A 26,039-nucleotide genomic window follows, 5' to 3' on the forward strand; every position below is an offset into this window, starting at 1 on the left:
TGATGAAAAGATTAAATCAGAATATAAACTGCTACAATAGTAGGTACTTAATGTTCATTCCCTTCACACTTCACTCCCCACCACTGAAATGGTCATCAAAGCCCAGGTTTACTGACGGCAGTTTGTACCATCATATAGAGCTAAGATGAAGAATGAGCAAAGAATATGCAATAAGATGGGCTGTTTGATGTCATTTAAATTAGTTGATAGTCTAAAGGAATGGAACAATCAAAAGAGAAATGTTGGATGAATAGAAGGAACAAAGTAATGTACCAGAAATCAAGTGGTAAATATTAAATCAGATATGAATGTAACAATCTGTAAAAATTTTGTTGTGAAAACTAAGTAGTTGATTGAGGGTAGTCCTCATAGTGTGCAAAAAAATAGGAAAAAAATACCACAAAGTAAATTCTATATAGTCCACAAGTGGGGAAAAAGGCAGGAAATAATGTTCTTAGACCATGATACTATACAACTAACAGGTTAGTACAAAAACAGCATATATTCTGAGTGTTCAAGTCTGTTTTTCTATTACTATGACAAAGAAACAATGAGACTCAACCAAGATCAAGACATAAAAAAAATTAACAAAAACCTAGAATGGAATGTGAGATGGTAAAGAAATCTGAGATTATACTGGACATGAAGGATAACACTAATCTACAATATACACTAGGAGAGTGTTCAGTTTAGAAGAACATACCCTTAAAACTGAACCATGGGTTAAAAAGCCTACTGTCGTATTACAAATAAAGATACTGCCCTGGCCAGTGTGGCTCAGTTGGTTGGGCATCATACCCTGCAGGGAACGGTTGCTAGTTCGATTCCAAGTTAGGCACATGCCAGGGTTTCAGATTTGATCCCCACTGGGGGGAGTGCAGGAGGCAGCTGATCAATGTTCTGCTCTCATATCGCTGTTTCTCTCTCTCTCAAAATCAATAAATCTTAAAAAAACAAAGATACTGAGTTATTAGCCAACTGAATATCATGTCCTTATCACCATCCATCCCCCTCATCCCATAAAATTGGAATTTATCAATTTAAACTTTAACTGTAATTAGAAAATAGCAATCATAACACCTCACCTTCACAATGAAAATAGAATTAAATAACATCAATCCAATCCTCTTATTTAAAACAAATGGGGATTTCCTTTTTTTTTTTTTAAAACAGCTGAGTAGTATTCCATTGTGTAAATGTATCACAGTATCTACTCATGGGCACTTGGGTTGTACCCAGATCTTGGCTATTTGTAAACTATACTGCAATGAACATAAAGATGCATATATGCTTTCCAATTAGTGTTCTGGGTTTCTCTGGACATATTCCCAGAAGTGGAATTTCTGGGTCATAAGGCAGTTCCGTGATAACTCCATACTGCTTTCCACAGTGGCTGTCCTAATTTGCATTTGCATTCCCACCAACAGTGCATGAGGGTTCCCTTTTCTCCACATCCTCACCAGCAACACTTGTTGATTTATTGATGATAGCCATTTGGACAGGTGTGAGGTGATAGCTCACTGTGGTTTTAATTTGCATCTCTGATGATTAGTGAAGTTGAGCATCCTTTCGTACGTCTCTTGGCCGTCTGTATGTCCTCTTTGGAGAAGTGTCTATTCAGGTCCTTTGCCCATTTTTAATTGGATTATTTCTGGGGTGTTCAGTTTCATAAGTTCTTTATAAATTTTGGATATTAAGCCCTTATCAGCTGTATCGGCGAATATGTTCTCCCATTCAGTGGGTTGTCTTTTTCATTTTGTTAATGGTTTCCTTTGCTGTGCAAAAACTCTTTAGTTTGATGTAGACCTATTTGTTTATTTTTTCCTTTGTTTCTCTTGCCCGAGGAGATATATCAGAAAAAATACTGCTACAAGAAATGTTCAAGATTTTACTTCTTATGTTTTCTTCTAGGATTTTTATGGTTTTGATTCTAACATTTTAAGTCTTTAATCCATTTTGAGTTTATTCTTGTGTATGGTGTAAGAAGGCGGTCTAGTTTCATTTTTTTGCATGTATCTGTCCAATTTTTCCAACCCCATTTATTGAATAGACTGCCTTTACTCCATTGTATGTTTTTGCCTCCTTTGTTAAATATTAACTGACTATAAAGGCCTGGGTTAATTTCTAGACTCTCTATTCTGTTCCATTGATCTATATGTCTGTTTTTATGCCAGTATGATGCAATAAATTCAATAAAAAATAAATTAATATGAACAGGGCATACTAGGATCATTCACTATTTACCAGTCCTCAAAGCAGAAGCAAAAAAGTCATTATGTGGTAGGCAAGTGGCTATCATTAGATTCCATGTACAGGACAAAAGTAGAATGGGGCAGAAATTCTAAGCAAACAGAGAGGAGAATGGATCAGCACGGAGAAAAGCAAGAAAGCTCTAAGATTACATGGTCCACCAGAATGAAAGTAACTACTCCTGGGTGCTGCCTTGCTTCCTGATAGCCATTTTCACAAATGTCTTAAAATACCTACCTCTTTCTCTTAAGACAATCTGAATGAGTTGCTCTTCCTTGGTACCAAAAAAGCTAAATCAGAATAGAAATATTAAATAACTATTTAGATATATAATTATGTCATTATATATATATATATACACACACACACACATATGTGTAAATATATATATATATATATATTACATTATAACATACTATTCCCAAAATGTATTTCCTTTAAGTGAAAGGAACTGAACATTTTAGGGAGTTCTCTAGAAACTGTGGGGTTGGTACAATGAAGGTTGATGACTATCATGGAAATCAGTTTCCTTAAACTGAATAGCAGAGCTGACATGGAAGTCTCTGAGAGGCACTGAGTATATAATGAATACACCCAGACAGGTGGAGAATAGACTAAGTAGGAAGAATAGAGAAAACCAAGAATAAAGCTGCCAGTTCAGGTGTACACCCTCTTTAGAGACAACAGAATTCCTTACTCATTTATTCTACCGCTCCTTTCCCTTCCCCTTTCCAAATTTTACTATTTTGGTTCTGAGCATTTGCAGCCACTGCCCCTGCTGCTACCAAGGGAAAAAATACCTCACAATATTCATTTTATTAACACTTTATACCAGTGGGAGATGTAGGAACAGTGGCAATTTATCCTCACTACGGTGCCAGCTTTCAGGTGGTACTTGTTTCCCCAAGATTCAGGCAGTCTACATCTCAAAGGACCTACAACATCTCTTATCATGCATTTCCAGGAGGCACCACTATTTACATATGGTAGACAAACATATTCTTTATTTGAACAAATATAAAAGGGAGCTCCTAGCATATTAAACAATACAAAGTTAGGTGATATAACAAGATATGATAGATTAATAACTTATCTGGAAAACTAATTTAGAACCAGCAGATAACACATGAAAAAAATTCTTAAGAGGAAATACAACCATAAACAAACATGAAAAAATGCTAAAACTTACTAGTAACGAATGCAATAATGAAGTAAGGTTGTCAGACTAATTAGCAAAGATAATTTTATAACAATAATATACTACACTGCTAAAGATATGATGAATCAACTTTAATAAATTACTGATAGTAGTATAAACAAAAACAACCTACTGGAAATCCACTCAGCAATCTATACTCAGAGCCATATGCATTTCCATATGCATATCCTTTATCCTCATGATTACACTTCTGAGACTGTATCCTAAGAATCCTAAGGGAAAAAAAGTGTTATCACAGGGATTTTATCCCAAAATTATTTCTAATATAACAATAAACATATGGGTAAATAACACAACATTCAGCTGTTGGGCTATAATGCAGCCATTAAAAAAGACAGTTAATTTCTATAATGACATGGAAAATGTTTATGATTATAAAGTGAAAAAAATGACTCGAAAAGTTGTATATAAGAAAACGACAAATAAAAAAAATTATGTATAAGATAAAGACAAAATTATTAAATGAAAAAGACTGGAAGGAAATAATAAAAAGCTAGTAATGTATTAGAGTGTTAGAATTATGGGTCCTTTTTTTCTTTTCTCTTAAAAAATTTTTCAATATTGTAGATACATTGTCTTTATAAAAACATAAATAATAAACATCTGCAACAGTATAATTGTTTGAAGTCATAAATAGGGCAGAGCCAAAGGCTCCAGAGAATTTACTATATTATGGTACAATACTTGCTACCCACAGTAATGACAGAATCGTCAAAAAGCTTAAATTATGTGTTTTTATTTTACTTTTTAAGACAGTAAGAAGGTGTGAAATATAGTTTTTTTTTGTAAAAATGCTTACAGGTTATTTACTTAAAGAGTTAAGTTTTAGTTATAGAAAACTGATGTACTTATAGCAACTTCTGCCTAGATTATACCATTAAAAGTGGCAGACACAATACAAAGATAATTTTAAAAATAAAGAAAAATCTTTATAATTATGAAAAAAAAACTGACAAAAGCAGAATCATACCAGAAAAGTTATTTTATAATCCCAGAGACCTACTGTCAGAGAAAGGCTATCCTGAAAATTAAAGAAGTTTCACTTTTGCTTAGATAATGGGAATTAGTAGATTCTACACTTGTAATTTTATTCATTATGATTTTAATACTCTGTAAGTATGAAAATAATTGTTTTTCAAATACAAGCAAAAGTTTATTTAGAAAATCACAGAGGTAGAAGAAGAGCCACAGAAGAAATGGGTTCAGGAAACAAGTTACAGAGGCAAAAGAAGGGCCGTTGGAACTTAGGAGAAAGAGAGAGGCAAGGGAAACTCGCCTGGGGAAAGCAGGCATGTGAGAGAGACAGAGAGACATGCTGGAAATAATTTTTAATAATGTTATAATAACAAATTACTGTTAAGACATTTAAATGTTTAAATAAAATACAAAGTAAAGATATAGACACAGTAAGACTACTACAAAATTTAAAATAAGAATACCACCATTTTCTTTAATATAAAAAATATTTCAAAATTAGTACAACTATTTAGAAAAATTGTTTGGAAATATCTATTATATAACTAAACATATAACTTAAATTTTTTTCAAGCATTTCTCATCAACTTCCTAATTTTTCAAAACACTGATGTATAATTCCAGAAATACCATTTAAGAAAAAAAAATCATTAAATAGCTCAGTTAAATTACATGTTGAACTAGGAAAAAAAAATTCCACAAAAACGTAAAAGCAAATTAAAATGAATTTTGGTTTAGAAAAGAGGGTCTATAATTCTTCTACAATGATTCTTGAGACTTCTATAATAAGAAGTTCTATAGATTCAATAATCATAACTATAAATATTTAAAGCAAAAATTACTAATGTATAAAAAATTACAACTGCAAAAATAAATTAGCATACTACAAATAATTTACATTTATCATACACTTAACTGGAAAGGTTAGAATTCTAGTACTTTTCATTTTGCTAATCAATCATTTGTATCATATAGTATTTTCTTTTTATTTTAAGAAAATATTTCATAAATCATATTTAATTTAGACCTTTATAAAACAGTAAATGAAAACTTTTCTAAAATTAAAAAAATGTTAGAATTGTCACTGGATTCTTCTAAATATATTTTTCTGACTAAGCAAGCTGATATAATAACTAAGAAGAGTGGAAAGAAAATATATGCTTACAAATTACCTTAACTTGAAACCAATGGTAAAGTTTGAGTGCATATTTAGTCTATGTGGTAGATACCATCCATGACTTTACACTTATAATTGGTAGACACAGGAGTCTAATGAACTGCCTCAAAAGCACATACTACTTCCATTACACTGAACTGATTCTTGGAAAGAAAAATACATTCATTTATTAAAAAGTAAATTTTTCTAATCATTTTCCTGGAGTAGGGCTGGAGACACAGAAAACAAATCTTTGTCTAAAGTCACATAAGATGCTATTTCAATTAAAAAATTTCATACAGTAACTAATTTATATTATAGACAGTTAATAAAATACAGGCCTGGCCAGGCGTGGCTCAGTAGTTGAGCACTGACCTAGGTAGGATCCAGGAGATCCCAGTTCGATTTGCGGTCACAGTTGTGGGCTTGATCCCCAGTAAGAGCGTGCAGGAGGCAGCTGATCAATGACAGCTCTCTCATCATTGATTTTCTTTTTTTTTCTTTTTTTAATATATCTTTATTGATTTCAGAGAGAGGAAAGGAGAGGGAGAGAGACAGAAACATCAATGATGAGAGAGTCATCGATAGGCCGCAGCCCGAAACCCGGGCATGTGCCCTGACCGGGAATAGAACCCTGATCGCCTGGATCCTAGGTCGATGCTCAACTGCCGAGCCACGCCCGGCTGGGCTCTCATCATTGATTTTCAACTCCCTCCCTCCCTCTCCCTTCCTCTCTCTGGAATCAATAAAGATATGTTTAAAAAATAAAATAAAATAGTCTCCAGTCAACTTGTCATTATATTCTCAAAGGAGTAGCATGCATATTCTAGAAGGAAGAAACTTCAGAAATTAAATCAATAAGCAAACATCAGGCATTTGTATATACAGAATTTTATAGCTGGAAAACTACAAGTACAATAAAAGTCTGAAATGAGAGGGATGAACTAGGAAATTCCTAAGATCTCTTTATGTTATTAATTTCAATAATTCAATATGTGGTTAGGCATTTGATAAACTTGATTCAAAAGCGATTGAGATGTATAGGAGCTTATAATTCCCAGAACTAGAAAATGGTAATTTTACTTGAAATCACAATTTTGTCCTGACAGCTGAGCAATTTTTAAGCTATACTAGAATCTGATTGGCTTGTGAATGTGTAGATTCTGTTTTATAAATAAAAAATGCCTCTGTGCACCTGATCAGCAAGTACCAACATCAAAACAAACGCCTTTAACCCATTAAGATGAAAGGTTAAAATAAAGCTAAGGTTTTTATTAGAGCCTTTTCCTTTTTAGGCCTCAACTGTTTAAGCTTCCCCATCAAATTCCTATGTTAAATCTTAAACAACTATACCACTCTCTTGATTCTGAGCTTATAAGACTGCAGAAAAACCTCCTACTTTTAGTTACTCCAATGTTTTACTGTTGACTAATTTCAGGCGGGAGGGTGTCAGACCAGGGGAAGGATGTTATTTGGGGAGGCACTTGAAGTCATGGCCACAGTCTTTCTGGTGCTAACAAGTGCAGTGTAACTTCATAGGGCTTTAGGACAAAATGCCTTTGACCACAGGTCTTTAAGTCTTCTGTGTCATGAAGAGCCTAAATAACGTGACTAAAAATGGAGTGTCAGAGATCTGGGGCTCCTGTCTCAGTCCTCTGCACAAAGAATAGCTAGCTGGGCAATCCTGTACAAACCACTTACACTCACTTGGCTCATTTCCTCATCTATAAAGCAACTAAAGACCATGGTCCTTTCAACTTCTAGAAGTAAAACATTTAGTTGACTGTAAATAATGAATCCGGTCATATTTCACATATAAAAGCCAGCCTTAATTTTTTTCCTTATACTTGCTACTGAAATTCTCCAAGACTTCAGGGAAACTTGTATCCAATTCCATTGTTCAAGTGTAGTTCTGGGACTACTAAATTACTAAGTGAGAGCTACATGTCACCTGATTCTTTCAGCAAATAGCTGGGCTCCTATAAAAGGGCACAATACTGTGCCAGGCTTAGGTCACTTCTTACAGAAGTCACATTCAATATTAAGAACAATCTTTACTTGAAAATGTTAGAAAAATTTTCATAATTTGAGTTCCCATCTAACAGAAGTATTTACCCATTATCCCCTTAAAACTGTGTTTAACAGAAAACTGTAAAACATTATTGAACTAAACATCCTAATTCCTGCTCTGGAGCACTTGTGGTTTCAATGATTCACTGTTTAATGTCCTTTTCTTAAAATTAAGTTTATTTCTGATATTTCATAATATTTTCTAATAAAAGTTTGTCAAGCAGCATTTTATGAAACAAACTCTTTTTGAAACAGATCAAGACTCTTTAGACCACCATCCATATACTGCCAACTAAATTCTACCACAAAAGAATTAATCCAAGTACTTTATTTTACCTTTTTAAACAATCAGTGCCCAAAACTCTGAAAACGAATCATTTATGCCAAAGTCTAGTAAATTTTACATATAAAGTTTAAATATCTTCACTTTCCCCCTCTTCCTTCTGTCCTAATGCTCACCAGGTGACATATGAAACCCTGATCCATCATTACCAAGAGTTATAATTCAGATCTAGACATTTAAAACCACCTTTTTGATATAAGTATCCCTGTCTCTGATATACAGATTTGACTTATTTTCCTCTTCAAACAAGGAATTTCAGATTTTTCCATGCGCTTTGTTGGTGGCACTATAGCATAAAGCTTAAGAGTGCAAACATGGAGTTCCTGAGTTCTTGCTCTGCCACTTATCAGTCATGGAAAGAGTAATTAACTTATAACCTATAAAATGAGATAATAGTACCTCTATCTTATGGGGTTGTTATGAGGTAAAATGGCAGAGTCCACTAACAAAAAACTACTTTCTCTGTGGAAAAAGGCAACGACTAAATGTAACATAAAACCCTGGAATGGATCCTGTACTAGAGGAAAAAATGTTATAAAGTATGTAACTGGGGCAAGTGACAGAACTGTGATATAAACTGTGAAAACTGTATTTCCTGAACTTGATCATTATATGTGATTTCAGAAAAGAATACCCTGCCTCTTAAGATACACACATTAAAGCATTAAGGGGTAAAGCGGCAACCTACTATCAAATGATCAAAAAAAAATTTATCTGTGTGGAGGGAGAATGTGACAAAATGTTAAAAATTGGTGAATCCATGAAAACTGTAAATGGGAGTTCTCTGACTTACTCTCACAACTTTTTTCTAAGTTTAAAGTTATTATTTTTATTTTATTTTTTATCCTCACCTGAGGATATTTTTTCCATTGCTTTTCAGAGAGAGTGGAAGGAAGGAAGGGAGGGAGGGACGGACGGAGAGAGAAAGAGAGAGAGAAACATCAATGAGAGACACGTCGATTGGCTGCCTGCCGAACGTGCCCTGACCGGGGTGGGGAATCAAGCCTGTAACCAAGGTACATGTCCTTGGCCAGAATTGAATCCAGGACCCTTCAGTCTGCGGGCTGATGCTCTAATCACTGAGCAAAACCAGCTAGGGCAGTTTAAGATATCTTGCCCTGGCCCAGCCAGCATAGCTCAGCGGTTGGGCATTGACATAGGATCCAGGAGATCTCAGTTTGATTCTCAGTCAGGGCACATGCCCAAGTTGCAGGCTCGATCCCCAGTCGGGGGCGTGCAGGAGGCAGCAGATCAATGACTCTCTCATCATTGATGTTTCTCTCTCTCTCCTCTCTCTGAAATCAATAAAAATATATAAAAAAATAAAATTAAAATTAAATAAAATATCTTGCCCTGGCCAGTGTGGCTTGGTTGGCTGGAGCATCGTCTCATACATGGAAAGGTGGCAGGTTTGATTCCCAATTGGGGCACATATCTAGGCTGCAGGTTCAATCACAGGTTGGGGAGTGTGCAGGAGGCAGCCGATTCATGTTTCTCTCTCACGTCAATGTTTTTTTTTTCTCTCTCTCTCAAATCAATAAACATATCCTTGGCTATTTTAAAAAATTATTTTAAATATCTTAAAAAAACCAGCTTTGACTACATGCACCCTCCACTACTACTTAATTTCTCCACTTAGTTCCATTCATAGAAACATCATGAAAGGGTGTACCGTCACCATCTTCCCTTCTTCACTCCATTCCACTAAGACTGAGATTTTCTTGCTGACAAACCCAATGATTTCTTGGTCTCTTCATCTCCACGGTGCTGACACAGGCAATCACTCTTCCACCTTTTTTGCCTGTGGCCTCACATCTCCCTAGTTTTCCTTTTATTTCACTGGCTGCTCTTTGTCAGTCTCCTTTGCTGGCTTCCCCACCTCTACATATCCTAGGCCCTTTTCTTTTCTGTATCTACATAAGCTCATCCAGTCTGTGCCATTAAATAGCACCCCAAATTCCACACTCAAGTATCCAATGTCTTATCAGACATAGCCACTGGTCTGTTAAATGGGCATCTCAGTCTTTGCAGGCTAAAGTAGAGCCGCTGGTTCTCTTTCCCATCTCATTCAAATCTGTTCCTCCTCTAGCTACCAAGTATCACTAAATGCTACTAGTGTTCATCCAGTTGTTCAAGCCAAAATACCAAGGGACCATCCTTGATTTTCCTCATTTCCCACATAAAACCATCAATCAGTATTGTCAAAATATATCTTCTGACCACTTCTCTCCCCCCTCCACTGTCTACCTTCGTCCAGATGCCGTGTTCTACAAGAGCATGGTCTACTACAATAGGTTTCCCTGCCTTCTCTTTTGTTCCCTTAGCCCAATGTCTGAGACAAAGTAGAAAAATGATCCTGTCTTCTATCAAAATCTTCTGATGGTGTCTCATCACACTTAAAATATAACCTTACATCCTTACCACAGCCTGCATACAATCTGGGCTGCTGCCTCTCCCTGAACTAATCTCCTAGCCTTCTTTGCCCGCCTTTTCACCATGTCCCACTGTGGGTTTTGTTTTTTCTGTAGTTCTCTTATCATGTTATGCTTGTTTCTACCCAAGAGTCTTTATCTACTTTGCATACTCTTTCTTCAGATATTCATGTTGTTCATGCCTCTCCTCATTCAGATTGCTGGCCAAATATGGTATTTAAGAAAGGCAGTGTTCTCTTCCCTCTCCCTCTACCCCATTACTCTCTATTTCCACTCATTGCTTTAGTTAGAACCTATTTCTTTTCGCCCCCTTTCTCATCATTAAAAAAAAAATCTTTAAAGGAAAAAATTATGTGACTGTTTCTTGTTGTATGTATATAAAAAATAAACAATACAGATGAAATCCAAGCTCCCTTCAAGCACCTCTCCTAATCCTAGTCTCCTCCCTGGAGGTACTCTAATATCCATTTGATGAATAACCATATAGAGCTGTTTTTTTGTATGCATTTAAATACATGTTTCTGTAGAAATAAAACGTTTTATTTCTGTTCTTTAAAAACTCATTCAAAATGTCTCAGCTTTCCTACTCATTATATACAGCTCTATATCGTTACTAACTGCAGCAGTTCATTGATGAACACATACCCTCTTTACAATTTTGAACCATTATAACCAATTCATTCATATAACAAATATTTACCGAATGCCTACTATATTTTAGGGACTGTGCTAGTAGCTGCAGATACAGCAATAAGTAAAATAAAGATCTTTGCCCTCTTGGGAGCTTACATTCTTGCAGAAGAACGACAATAAAGAGAATATATAGTGCCAACTTTTTCTGCAAAGCATCAGACAGTAAATATTCTAGGCTTTGCAGATGTGGCATATATTCTATTTTTGTTTTATAACCCTTTAAAAATGTAAAAACCATTCTTAGCTCAAAACAGGTCACAGGGCAATGTAGCACTAGATTGATGACTCGGATATGTTAGATATATGTCAGAAGGCAGTATGTGCTATGTGAACAGTAAAACATCCAGAATAACGAGGATGGGAGAGGGTAGGATGCAGTATTAAACAGGGTATTTAAAGAAGGTGAAATCTGAGCAGAGACCTGGAGGTAAGGCTAAAGCAAAGGCCCTAATGTAGGAACATGACTGATTTGTTTATGATGTATCAAGGAGGCCAGTGGGCAAGGAGGGAAAGTGGTAGTGGAAAACTGACGTCAGGGAGGTAAGGGTGAAAGGGCAGATTATGAGGAGCCTTGTAGGCCACTGTAAGGACTAGATTTTCCCTGAAAGGGGGAGTCATTGCAGGGCTTTGAATAGCGAAGCAAAAGAGACTGTCTTAACTTATAAAAGGCTTGCTCTGGCCACTATATTGAGAAAAGACTGTTGGGAGGGGCTAGGGTAGCATCAGGAGACCAAGCAGTAACCTATTTAATGAATCCAAGGAGGTATGACAGTGGTGGTTTGAACCAGGATGGCAGCAGCAGAGAGGGTGAGACATAGTAAGATTCTAGATGTATAATGATGAGATATATATATAAAAGGTTGTCTGGAAAGAATGGATTTGAAGAGTCAAAGAAACTCCAAGAATAGCTCTAAGATTTTAGCCTGAGCTACTGGCAGGAAGGAGTTCTCACTGACGTACAGACATGGGGAAACCTATGGGGGAGCTTTAGGGGCCCAGTTTTGGACATGCTGAGTCTGATGTCAATTATTAGACATTTAGGTAGAGACGCTGAATAGGCAGTTAAACATATGAGGCTGAAGTTAGGGAGAGAGGCTAAAAATCTAAATCTGGGCACTGCTGGCATTTAAATGGTTTTGAAGTTTATTATTATTATTATTGATTTGAGAGAGGGAGGGAGGGAGAGAGAGAGAGAGAAAGAGAGAGAGAGAGAGAAATCGCTGTGAGAGAAACATCAATTGGTTGCCACCTGCACACACCCCAACCTGGGGATTAAACCTATAACCTGGGTATGTGACCTGACCCAGAATGGAACCTGCCACCTTTTGGTGTAAGGGATGGGACAGCACTCCAACCAACAAAGCCTCACCGGCCAGGGCCTTAAATGGTATTTAAAGCCACATGGCTACATGAGATTACCAATGGAGTGAGTACAGATAGGACAATAAAAAACAAACAGCCCCGGCTGGTGTGGCTCAGTTGGTTAGTGTTGTCCAGTATACTGAAAAGTGGTGGGTTTGATTCCCCGGTCAGGGCACATACCCAACTTGTGGGTTTGATCCCCATTTGGAGTGTGTGCAGGAGGCAATCCATTCATGTTTCACTCTCACATGGATGTTTCTCTCTCTCCCCCTCCCTCCATCCCCCTCTTTCTAAAAAATAAAATAAAAAAATCAATAAAAGCATGTCCTCAGATGAGGATTAAACAAACAAAACCAAGGACTGACCCTGGGGTTCTCCAACATTAAGAAGACAAAGGAGAATTTCAAGGAGCCAGCACTGAGGTAGGAGATAACCAGGGGTATGTGTCAACCTGGAAAACAAAGGAAGTGTTTCAAAGATAAGGGAACAAAATAGCTGTGTCAAACCTTGTGGATAGGTCAAGTAAGATGAACAGAATCAATGGTATATGGTATTTGGCAACATAGTAGTTACTGGAGAACTTGAGGACCTGTTTCATTGGGAATGGTGCAGACAAAGGCCTCATTGGAAGTGGGTTTAATAGAACATGGAAGGAGAAAACTTGGCAATAGGAAGTACAGACAACTCTTTTGGAGAATAATGCTGCAAAAGGAAACAAACAAAAATATTCGGAAACAGGTGGTAAAGAGTGAATCAAGTTTTATTCTGTTTTTGTTTTTTTAAAAGATGGGAGAAATAATAGCATGTCTGTTGCTGCCAGAAATCCAATTTAAAAAAATAGATGGGGAAGGAGAGAAGCTGAAGCAATGTCCTTGAGCAAATGAGAAAGGACGGGATCTTGTACAAAAGCAGACTGAGAGATGTAAACCGTTAATCTAAGGTAACCAGGAAGATAGCACACATTGACCAGATGGTGGTAGGAGCACAAGGTAGTGGGAGTCTGTGGAAATATTCTGATTGCTTCAATGTTCTTAGCAAAGTAGGAACCGATGTCATGAGCTGAAAGTGAGGGTGGGAAAAGAGACACTGGATATTTGAAGAAATGAAGATACAAAATAGTAATTTAGGAGAGTGAGCTAGGAAAATAAAGTACAATCAACAGCAGCATTAAGGACCCACTTGAGGTATGTGGTCATGTGTGGCTGTGTGCTTGCTTCCAGCCTCACTGAGTTACATAGGGGCAAGTGCAGAGAAAGAGTTTGTTCAATTAGGGCTGTGGGTCTTATCAAAGAAGCAAAGAGCAAGAGAGTAGATCCAAAGAAGAGATTAAAATGATTAATCATGCAATTTAAGCAGAGTAAGAAAGGGAGTGAAAACACCAAGAGGTGAGTAGCAGAAAAACAGTATAATAGAAATAGATTGGAGATTCCATTCGGGTCAAAAGATAGTTGGGGCTGAGATACAAGTCGAAGCAGTGAACCACAAAAATAGGAAGCAGGGTCACATAGTAGAATTCATGAAATGGTAACTATGGAGGGACTGCAGTTATTGACAATGTAAGAAGGTATTACTATGGGAGTGATGGGAAGAGATACCATAGATGGGAAGAGCACTGGAGAAAAAGTCTAGGAAATGAGAGGCTAGGATATTGGAAAAATCAGTTAGGTACACTCTTTTTAATTTTAATATAAAGTTTGAGGCGGTATTGGAGAGAGAAGCAATAAGCCTGGAGTGAGAAAGAGAAAAAAATGAGGTTGGTAGTTAACAGCAATCCTGAGGGGTAGTGGATTATTATTATCTGCTGACATAACCCCAAATTGAGGATTTTTAAGGAGAAGACTTTTAGGGAGAAGGGAGGGAGAACAGTCTGAAAGTAGTAGAGATGCATCACAGACACCTTTCCCACCTCTAGGAACAATGATAATAAGGGCTGCTATGGAAAAAATAAATAAAATAGCCAAACTGCACAATGCAAAAAGTCAGGTTTCTATAAAAGCAAGAAAGTGGAGAGAATGTTAACACAGGCTGAGACTGGATTTTGCAGATAACGAGCTATAAATTCCAGCAGCTACAGTAAAAGAACTATGAAGAGTTGGGAAGGGGTTAAAAAAAATAATAATAAGCAGACAAATATAGACCCATTCATGAAGTGGAATGAAGATGAAAGGTGACCTGGAAGTCTGGAGGTTCTGTTGTTACTGACAAACACATATTAAACACAACTGACTCCTGATATATCCATTTTTCTCTAAGAAATGGAAATTGCTGGGTCAAAATGTTTTCACTTTAAAATTAAAATTATTACTGATTTATTCAATGTATGAATTTCCCTACGACTTTGCATTTCCCTATTAATGGTGTAGAACAGTATTTCATGTTTACCTGCTAACTGTATTTCCTCTTCTGTGAATTTGCCCATTTAAAAAACTGAGTTGTCTTTTCTTACTGCTTGACAGTACTTAAAAATAATCTATTTTCTATTTTTATTCTGCTCTTAATGATTCACACAAATCAATGTTATAAATTCCTTTCAAGTCTTTCAATGGCTCGTGCTAGGGCAACACCAGTTCAGCTGGTTATTTCTTCCTCAAATCCTTCCACTGTATACAAGAGACTAAGTCAGTCAAATCTGGTTATTCCATTAGTTCTAATAAGGTCTCTGACTGCTTTTGCACTAAAATGGCTGAGCTGGCAGGGCCCACAAAACAGAAAATACTTATTGTTTGGTTCTTTACAAAAGTTTGCGGACTACTTCTCTATACATTTTAGGGCCTCTGAACTGCTTTGAGTTTCAGGAACACAGCAGGTCCTTAACTTTTTACTGACGTACTCTGAAGTGCTGCCCCTAGTGCCCAGAAATGCCTGCCCCATTTCTCCTGCGCTACATGAAATCAACTACTAGCCCTCCCGGGTGCCTCCACAGATTTATATTGTAAAAACTATAGCTATACTTTTTATTTACATTTTATTCTCTCCTCTAGTATTTAAATCCTTTGAGGAAAAGGGACAATCCCAGCACTAATAAGTGTTTAGTGAATGAATAAATGGCACACAAAGTCCTTCATAATTTGCCATCTTTCCCATTATTTTCCTGTTATCCAACCAAAATAAACTATATTTTTACCTCATTATTTTTCAAAAACATTATTACTAACAGCAGCATAATGATCAATATTTCATATTTTTACTCTTTACAATTTTTGTGAATACCACCTATCCCTAATAATTTATATGTATCTATTTAGTACATTCATGATTTGCTAAAATATTTCTCCTCCTTAATTCCTTCTTTAGTAAAGAAAAAAACAGTGGAATCTTGGCCCTTCTAGGACCAACCTTTTCATCTATGGAAGTAACTTCTGCACTTGAGGATTGAGGGGACTCCACTGATAATTATTTTACTAATGGATTCAGAAAACCTCAAAATCAATTATGAAAATGCAACTCAAGCCCAGTGAGTGTGGCTCAGTTGGCTGGGCATTGTCCTGTGCATCAAAAGGTTGCTGGTTTGTTTGATTCCTGGTCAGGGCACATGCCGGGGTTGTGGGCTAGATCCCTTGTAGGGGGTGTGCAGGAGGCAGCTGATTGATGTTCTGCTCTCACATAGATGTTCCTCTCTCTCTCTCAAAAAAAAGAATAAAAAAATATATTTTTTAAATGCAACTCAAATGTTTTTTTCCTTCAGTTTTCAGTATAAAATCAATCTCTCACATCTTGTGGGTAGTCTTACTCTCCTTATGTGGAACTTCTCTATTATTATTTTTGTATATATCTCTATTATAAAGACTTTAGTTTACCTTGTCAGGGGTCTTAGTAAGTGTATTTTTCAGTTTAGTTATTTAATTACCTTTGTCATTTCTTTTAACCCCCAAATTCGGTGGATTTCCCCCCCCCCCATTTGTGTTGAGGTCATTACTAACAGTGTTTCAGCCACAAATGCTTGCTGCATGCATTTTAGAAACCAGCTTTATATGTTTGTTACCAATTACATCTTACCCAGGTAAGATTCCTCCTCTTTTTCTAAAATATATATGGATAGTAAAGCCCTGTCTGGTTTAACTAATCTACCCATTCATTACTTCCAGCTTAGTTTCACTATTTTAGTAACATGGTCTATGATCAACAGTTAGATTCACTATGTTATAATGAATTATAAGATTCATTATAAGATTCTGCAGTCATTCAATGTATATGTATTCATTACAAGAATTTGAATATGTATATTACATAAAATTTTATAAATAGAAGAGTATGAGCTTTGCAATCAGGCATATCTAGATTTAGATCCATCCTTGAACACTCTGAGACCTTGAGCAAAGTACTTACCTATCTATACTTCAGTTCTCCCATCATCGGTAAAATGGAAGTAACTACCATAGTGTAGCACAGGGCTATCATAATACATGTAAAAGTATGCTAAATGCCTACAAATAATGCCCAGTACATTGCAAGGAAAAAAATGTTACTCCATTCCCTCTTCCCTTCCATTCAAGCAGTAAGAAGAGCAATAAACGCTGTGCTCCTCAAATTATTTTAAGTCCATTATTAAATTCCCTTAAGTAAAAGAAATTTGGCAATATGGACCATGAGATTTGGATGTTCATATACTCTGGCCCAATATTTTCACTTGGGGAATCTTCTTAATGAAATAACCTAAAACACATATAGTTTTATGTACAAGGATGTTCAGTGAAGTGTTTCTTATAACTGCAAAAATATTTAGAAACTTGCTAACTATCCAACAGGAAAATGTTTATAATTAAGAGAAATCACACAAACATTATGTGGTTACTGAAAAAGATGCTGACAAAATAATTTAATAGCATGAGAAAATGCTTATTGTGCTAGGTGAAAAAAGAAAAATTATTCATACAGTAATGTCTCGACTGTGTAAAAATCAAATAAGCTAAGAAAAAATATTGGAATGAAATGCACCAAAGAGTTTATAGCAGTTATCTCATAGTCCTGATATTAGTGATATTATTTTCTCGTTGTTTTCTAAAATACAAATGATCATGACAATGATAACAATAGTGATTACTATTTATGGAGTGTTTACTACATGCCAGGCCCAATTCTAAGAGTTTATTGTATTAACTCACTTAATCCTCATATTATGAGATGAGAAAATGGAGGCACAGTGAGATTAAGTAACCCATGGTCACACAGATAATGATGGAAGGTGCCAAGATTTGAATCCAAGAAGTCTGGCTCTAACGGCTATACTTCACTGAAAAGATTTGCTTTGTTTTTAAATGTTAACCATTGCCAGGTGTGGCTCAGCAGCTGAGCATCGACCTAGGACCCAGGAGATCGTGGTTTGATCCCTAATCAGGGCACATGCCCAGGTTGCAGGCTCGATCCCTAGTCGGGGCATGCAGGAGGCAGCCGAACAATGACTCATCATTGATGTTTCAACTCTCTCCCTCTCCCTTCCTCTCTCTGAAATCAATAAAGGTATTTAAAAAAAAAAAGTTAACCATTAAAAAGGCTCGTGTCAATACAAATTTTGTGGGTTCGTTTTTTAGTTATCAGCTTTCAGTTCTGATTTCAGATATTTGCTCTGCCATTGGGTGCCATTTTGAAAAAAGATGCCACCATTTCTGTATGGGTTCTATCAACTCCAGAAAATTCTAAGACAAATCTGCACCCCTATTTCCTGTTCCAATATCTCACTTAACCACTGAGATTCTGGAACCCTAACATTTTTACTTACTATACCTACTGACAGTACTTCACAGAATTCTAGTAAAGAGGTCTTGGAGCAACCAAACCAGCTTCTAGAAACTCTCCTACACCAATACCCACCCATATAACTACAAATCTAAAGTTACCACCCTTGCAAACATCTTCCATGTAAAGTTTGCACCTCTACAACCCAGGAGACTACTCTCACCTGCTAGCACTCACCAGATATCTACCACGGCACCAGCTGAATGGGACCAACTAAGAAAGATCCCCAACATCTGGGGAATTTTGCTGTTTCTCATCCTTCCTTTTTGAAGATGGAATTATTCTCAATTGTTTTTGAAAACTTCATCAGTTAAACAATCACTTTGATTCTCTCAGCTTTCTTACCCATTTGCTGGTAAACTAAAATTTGGGGGGGTGGGGGGACAAGATCTTTTTGGTAACCATATACATTCAAATATCAATCCCAGGAAGAAATATCCATAATTTATAACCTGAAAAGAAAAATAACTCCCACTGCCCAGCTGGCATGGCTCAGTGGTTGAGCAGCGACCTATGATCCAGGAGGTGGAGGCTCAATTCCGGTCAGGGCACATGCTGGGGTTGAGGGGGTTGATCCCCAGTAGCGGGCGTGCAAGAGGCAGCTGATCAATAACTCTCATCATTGATGTTTTTCGCTCTCTCCCCCTCTCTCTAAAATCAATAAAATATATTTACAAAAAAACAACAACAAAAGAAAGAATAATCCTAACTCTTTCTAACCATAACCATAATTCTAGCCCATACCCTATTCCTTTGAAAAATAAATAAAAATAAAAATAACTCCCACTTATTGCTGTGCTCCTCTGCAGTTTACATTTCATAATTTTTTTCATTACATATGTCACTTGGTTCAGCTTCCTTTACAACCAATTTTTTTTTTCTTAAAAACAATATTTGCAAAATCCAATCGGGTTACATGCAAGCAAGTCTTCTAACTACAGTACGTTTACATTTCAATGCAGTTCATTTACAGTATTTAGAAAAATTAAGTTCATGTGATGGATTAACACTGTATAAAGAAAAACTAGTCATAAAAATAATGAATACAATAACAGGTGTTAATGGAAATATTTACAACCAGAATGTTATATATATTTTTTTACCAAACTCATCCTGCTCACAATATATGATGGTAATAAGTTTACTTTAAAAGATTTTTGTAGGTTGAAATATCAGCGGGCAGAATTTAGTAATTCCCTGAATACCTAGGTCGAAGATGTAACGACAACACATCAAGCCCAATCTGCCCAATGGGGAGGGGAGCTTTTAGGAAAAAGAAAATGAAGCACTAATAGTTCCACTAGGATCACATGAATTTAAATGAAGTAAAAACCATGCTGCCAAACTGTTATGCATTTATGCATTACCTATGCCAAGGAGTGAAAAAGAAAACCTGCACCTTCAAACTACTATTTCTCTTTTGCAGTTGCAAGTTTTCAACTTGGTGGAGCCATTCTCTAAGAAGAATGGGGTGAGGGGCAGGGCAAAAGTGGAAAACAGAATCGTTTCCCCAAGCTTTGCTATAATAATAGGGAAGCTTAAAATCCAAAAGGAACTTATCCTAAAAACAGCCGGCCAGCCATTTTACAACTTACATTTCGGAATACCTAGTACAGGATACAACCTGTATCTGAAAACATCTTTTCTTCGGGGTTAAAATAAATAAATAAGTTTTAAAAAGAGCAGCATATCTGCATTCGCCATTGGAGTCATCCCTGTTTCCAAGCAGGAGTGGTATGACGCTTCTCAACACAGCTGTCAAAATCAATCTGTGGACAGCCTCCAACTTTAAATTTCGACATTTCTACCTGCTGATGGCCCCAAATGATCAGTCATCAGGATAACGGACAGTGTAAGCATTCCTTGCAAAACCCAGCTGACTTTTAAGATTTGTAAACAAATAAGGCGATCGTTTCGGAGGAAGAACGCCGTCCGCAGAGCAGGCCGGCGGCGCGCGTGGGAGGAGCACAATGGGGCAGGAGGGCAAAACGCCCCCGCGCGGCGCCCGCCGGACACACACTGACGTTACGTAACCGCGGCGCGCAGCCAGGGCCCGGGGGCGGCCCACCCGGGAAGCGACCAGCCTGCCCAGGCGGCGGGCGACGGCGTGTGCGGGCCGCACTGCCGGGCGGACCAAGGCCGGCCACAGGGGCAGCGCCCGGCAGGGTCCGGACCCCGCGGGAAGTCGCCGTCTCGGGCGCCGACTGCGGCACAGGGTCCTCCACGCCGCCGTTTAACCGGCAGCGGCAACCACCCCCCGAAGCACACCCTCGGCTTCCCGCCGCCCTCGAAGGCCCCAGGCTGCGACCCTGGACGCCCGAGGAGCCGCAGCCCGCCCCCGGCCCGGTCCCGCAGGGCGCCCGGGCGGCAGCTGTTGGGCTTCGAACCGCGCAGCCGCCGCCGGCTGGCTCCAAACGGCCGGGCGGGGAGCGGAGGGCGGCGAGTCGGGCGCCCCAAGCCGCTGCCCGCCAGCCGCCTCGGAACAGCGGCCTCCGCTCCCGCCCTCAGTCCGGGCCGCGCACCCTCTCGTCACCTACCCGGTCCCACACCATCCCAGAGGCTCCGGCGCTCGGGCCCTCAGCCGCAGCGGCGCTGCCTCCCGTCCGGGGCCTGAAATGGCTGCGGAACAAAGAGAACCTGGGCTCCTGCGAGCGCCCGTCCGATTGGCCGAGGGGCGGAGCCCGCCGCGGGAACTTTCGGCGGCGGTCGCCTTGGCAACGGCGGCGGGACTTGGACAACCGAGGCCCGGGCTGGACAGGCCTGTGGGCCTGCACCTGGCGGCGCGCAGCTGCGGTGTCGGGCCCCGCGCTGCGGCCTCGGGCCTCGGGCTCACACGCTTGCTCCCCCTGCGGCCGGGGCGCTGGCCCGAGCCTGTGGCTCTCGAGGAGCCGCCGCGGACGCTGCTGTGCGCCACGAGGCCTGGACCAAAATGGCCCTGTTAGTGTGGGTGACGAGGGCTGTCCGCGCCCTCCCAGCGTGATGGCCCCAGCCCTGCCTAACTTCTGTGCCCCAGCGCAGCCTCCAAAGGGACAGCCCTGCCGGGGAGCCTGTTTCACGCCGCACAGGCCGCCGGCGCCACCGTCGAGCAGTTGCGGCGGCGCCGGTGAAACGCAGGAAGGGCCTCGGCAGGTGGGCGGCCTGCGGCCTGTTGACCGCGGGCTGTGCGGGTGGGCCCTCTGCAGCCAGCATAGCGGCCGCTGTGCGGGTGACATACATGTCCTATAAACCAAGTTTTATGTCTCCGGGGGTGTGTTCATATAAAACTGTAGTTTCTTGCTCTTAGAAACAACAGGCCCCGTTCTCCGTAACCGGCCACCATGAGGAATTATTTTCTATTTTACGAACAGAAAATAATTGACAAAGGGAGAGGTAGGCTTTTTATAATCATAGTAATGGTAATGAATAGATAAATAGCAGTTTCCTTCCCCCACATGGCTCATAAATGTACTATGTATGAACATTTTAAATTTGCAGAGATAATAATTACTTCCTAAGGTGATGATCCCTGTGATCATTTTCTTCCTCACATGATCAACGTGTGTAAAAATGTCAGTAGTTTTGAATATCCTACTTGCAAGTGCTGTATGTATTATGTTATGAAAATGTGTAGCAGCTGTTGCCTTCCAGGCATATTCTAGGTAAAGATTATAGTACCAGTACTAGAAACTTTAAAAAAAATTTATACTGAGATAGCTTATTTGTTAATAAAGTTGTTAATTTTCATTTACAACAGCAGTTATTTTAAAAAACAAAACAACTAATTGACAGCTTGCATCTGAGTCATGGCACCTTGACTATAAAGATTTAAGAAAAACAAACTAATTTATTTAACGTAAATTTTGGGTATAAAAGGATCACTTTTAAGATAAGGAAACTGAACATAGCAAGAAAAAATATTTCATAACTAAAATACTCATGATTTCAACATTTTCTAATGTTAATTTGGTAGCAAGTAGTTACAACAGTGCATGGCAAAAAGAGCCCCCCCAATAGGTATAGATTACTAAGAAAAAAAACTTAATGTAAACCTTCCTAAATTGCAGGTTAGTATAACTGCAGGAAATTTATTTCTAACCAGATAACAAACTGAACTTATTTCTGCACTTGAAAAGTTCCATCTTGGAATAGGGAGCCTTGATCTGTATAAATCAGGGGATGTGTGGTATCTGCATTCTACCTTGCTAAAGAAAAATAATAGGAATACTTTCCAAATATAAAGGATTAGCAACTAATGACAAATGTAAGGAACTACTGACTAAGCAAATTAATAAGGAATTCACCTGATTAATAGTCTGACAATAATGAAAATGAATTGAAAACAAGTATTATTTAGTGTACGTAAACAGATTTATTGGCCAAAATGTTTTGAAAAAAAATTTAATTATCAGATTGTGAAATTGAGATTAGTCAAATATCCATTCTTTTATAAAACTTAAATGAAAGTGAATTGAAATTTTAGTACAAAATAGTTCCGCATTAAATAAAGAGATGCTTAGACATGTAGCCTTTTTGTCTCCATCCTCTCAGTTAAATTAAAAGTACATATTTTAAACAGTAAATCTTCTTACCAATAATAAGGATTTATTAACACAGCAACTTAATTTATTTTACTTTTCCTGTTATTTGTTTTCTCTTTACACAGTTTGCACATAAAATATAAGCCACCCAGGAACGTTTTCTCTTTAACCCAAATACAATACATTAATGCTCTTATGATAAAGCTTTGAAGAACTGCTAGTATTTTTAAATGACATATACTGAAATTAAAAATAGTAAATAAACTTTGATTTTAATCTCAAAACCTATTATAGATATCTTATATTTTGAATTTCTGCATTAGAAATTTTTTCTTGGGTGAAAAAATTCACCAAGATACAAATTAAATTATGGTAGAAATTACAAGATAACATTAAGGGAGAAAACATACCTCTAAGCTTTCACCTTGGAAGGAAAAGATGCTTACTCTGTCAGATGTAGCATTGTCAAAGCAAGCATGGAGTTGGGAGGCAGAGGACCTATATACAGATGCTGGCTTTACCACTTATGAACTCTTCAGTTCAGTGTTTCCAAGCTTCACTTTTCTTGTCTTAAACAGGATTAAGTAAGATAAAGTATATTAAAGGCTCATTAGCAGAGTGCCTCGCAGATAGAGGGCAATGAAAGTATTATTATATATTAATACATATAAAAGAACAGATGTTTAAGGAGGAATGGTTATTGAAAAAATAATAGGTCTGGAAATCCAAAAGTTGTTAAATAAGTATCTTTAATAGGCAATTGATTAGTATATAGAAACTCAGTAAGAGAAGTGAAACAACCTTTTAGATATAGGCAAACTTTTAAAATAGAATACTTCTGAGAAGTGTTTCCATTTTATACTTTTGGAAAGATGTGGGGATTCTTATTACAGTGGTGCCTCGGTTTTCGAACGTCTCCGTTGATTAACATTTCAGTTTACGAATGCCGAAAGCCTAGAAGGAAATGCTTCAGTTTTCTAATATGCCTCGGAAGTTGAACATGCTACACAGCTTCTGCTGAGTGCAAGATCCTGGGGCCTAGCTGTCGGCTGTTGATCCCTTGGTTTCTGAACACTTCAGAACTCGAATGGTCTTGCAGAATGGATTACATTCGAAAACCCAGGTACTATTGTATATTCTTTAACACAAGACAGTTTAAGGAATTGCCTTCCATTAAACATCTTCAGATTGGCATTAAGGAAAAAACATTTTGCCCTGACTGGGTAGCTCAGTTGGTTGGAGAGTCGTCCCTTACAACAAAGGTTGCAGGTTTGATTCCAGTCAGGGCACATACCTAGGTTGTGGGTTCGATCCCTGGTTGGGGGGTATGCAGGAGGCAACCAATCCATGTTTTCTCTCACATCAACGTTACTCCCTCTCTCCCTACCTCTCTCTAAAATCTATAAACATATCCTCGGGTAAGGATTTAAAAAAAAGAAAAAATATTTTAAAAAGTAATTATTTGGAAGAGTTTATTTCAAATTTTGAAAGAGGACAGTTATTGTCAATATTCAGAAATGGGTAAGTAATCTATAGGCATTTCTAATTTAAAGCAAACCTAATATAACCTGGCTGGTGTGGCTTAATGGTTAGGGCATCAGTCTGTGCATTGGAGAGTCATGGGTTTGATTCCTGGTCAAGGGCATGTACCTGAGTTGCAAGTTCGATCTCCAGCCCCAGTTGGGGCGCATATGGGAGGCAACCAATTGATGTGCCTCTCTCACACTGATGCTTCTCTTTCTCTCTCTCCCCCCTCCCTCCCACTCTTTCAAAAAATCAATGGAAAAAGTATCCTTGAATGAAGATTAACAAAAAATGATAATAAAAAAAGAAAGCAAACCTCATATATAGTTTGAATGTACAATAAAGATAAATCTTCTTATTTTCAAGCTGCCAAGTTTGAGATTTGTTACAGAATAATAGATAACTAATACAATTCCCCAACATCCTAAATAAACTAGATCTCCTTTCAAAGAGTATAAAAGTATAAAACCTTTTATAGGGAGAGAATCCTGAGAATTATGATCCCATCTGCAGGAGTTAAACTGCTAGAGGCATTTGTCAAAAATTCATTCTATTACTTTGGCTGACATAGTAAATAATACCACCCCCAAAATGGACACAGCAAACCAGTTCAAATTTCTTAAAACAAATAGTTATAGGTAATAGAATGGCATTGGACTTTCTTTTGGTCAACCAGGGAAGATTCTGAAACGTTACTAACACTATATATTATGTCTAAACTCTGCAAGTGAATCGGAATTCTCTCCATCTAAGCTAAAGGAATCAGAATCATTTATATGTAAGCTAAAAGAAAAGGTCTCTCCTGCAGCTTTGATTGACTGAGGACTAAAAGGAAAAACTAAAAGAAGTTCCCCTAAACTTAGGAAAAGACTGATTTTTGCTTAGCAAAGTTAACAAGTAGCCGCAAGAACCAGATTTAAATCCATTAAATCGATAAAGACTAGCTTGCCTCAGTGAGCTTCTCATGAAAGTCAGCCGATTGGGGTAGACTCACTCCAAGTCACACACCTATCAGGACCAGCTGATCAACAAGTTTCATCTGAGTAACCATGGACTACAAGATGATCTCAACCTACTTACACCTCTGAAAATTTGTCAACTCCTGCAATTCCATGCTTCCCCCAAACAAACACCCTGCATCAGGTCAACAGTTTGCTCTGCTTGGAGAGACTGCGCCTGACCAGCATAGTCTTCCCACCCCACCGCCCACGCCCCCTCTATTGCAGGCAATAAATTCAGCTGTGTGTTTTTACTGCACATGTTGGGTAGTGGTCTCATCATCCCTTGGACAAACTCTCCTGGTTATTTTATTATTTTGTAACCTCTTCCTGTTCAATAGTGCTAATAGTGACAGCAATTATGAGAATGATTTTAGCCTTTCCTCACTATACCGTTCACTGTGCGAAGGGCTTTAAATGTGTTCTCTCAGTGATTGAGGACTACCAGTAATATCTGGCTACCAGGACTGTTTTGATTTTCAGGTAGCACTCGGACCTGAGGAAGTTATTAGCTCTGGCTTATTCAGTGGACCAGTCATTTGCTTGTTTGCTTTCAAATCCACTTCTCACCCTTTCTCTGCTCTACTCAGCAGTATCACAGGGTGCTAACTCCTACAGACTGAGTTTTCTTGGCTCTTTTGTCAGCTGGCTTCCAGCTCATTTCTGCTCATGGGAATCTGTAGGGAAAGATGAAAGGCAGAGAGGGAGGGAGAAGGCAGGGTATCTTTCCCCTTTCTGCTTCTGGGGTGGCTCTGGCAATAGTTACA

At 38.2% G+C, this 26,039-nt stretch overlaps 1 protein-coding gene across 1 annotated transcript in view; it reads right to left on the minus strand.

Annotated features, from left to right (window-relative positions):
• TNPO1 (transportin 1) overlaps window positions 1-20,979 on the minus strand; it is an 86,089-nt gene extending 65,110 nt beyond the window's left edge. The window contains exon 1 of the mRNA XM_081133765.1: window positions 20,771-20,979. Coding sequence (XP_080989891.1) covers window positions 20,771-20,785 — 15 coding nt within the window. The 5' untranslated portion in view covers window positions 20,786-20,979. The remainder of the gene's footprint in view (window positions 1-20,770) is intronic.
• Between the last annotated feature and the right edge of the window lie 5,060 nt (window positions 20,980-26,039).

This window comes from Miniopterus schreibersii (assembly GCF_964146895.1).
Source record: "Miniopterus schreibersii genome assembly, chromosome: 3".
Lineage (NCBI taxonomy): Eukaryota > Metazoa > Chordata > Mammalia > Chiroptera > Miniopteridae > Miniopterus > Miniopterus schreibersii.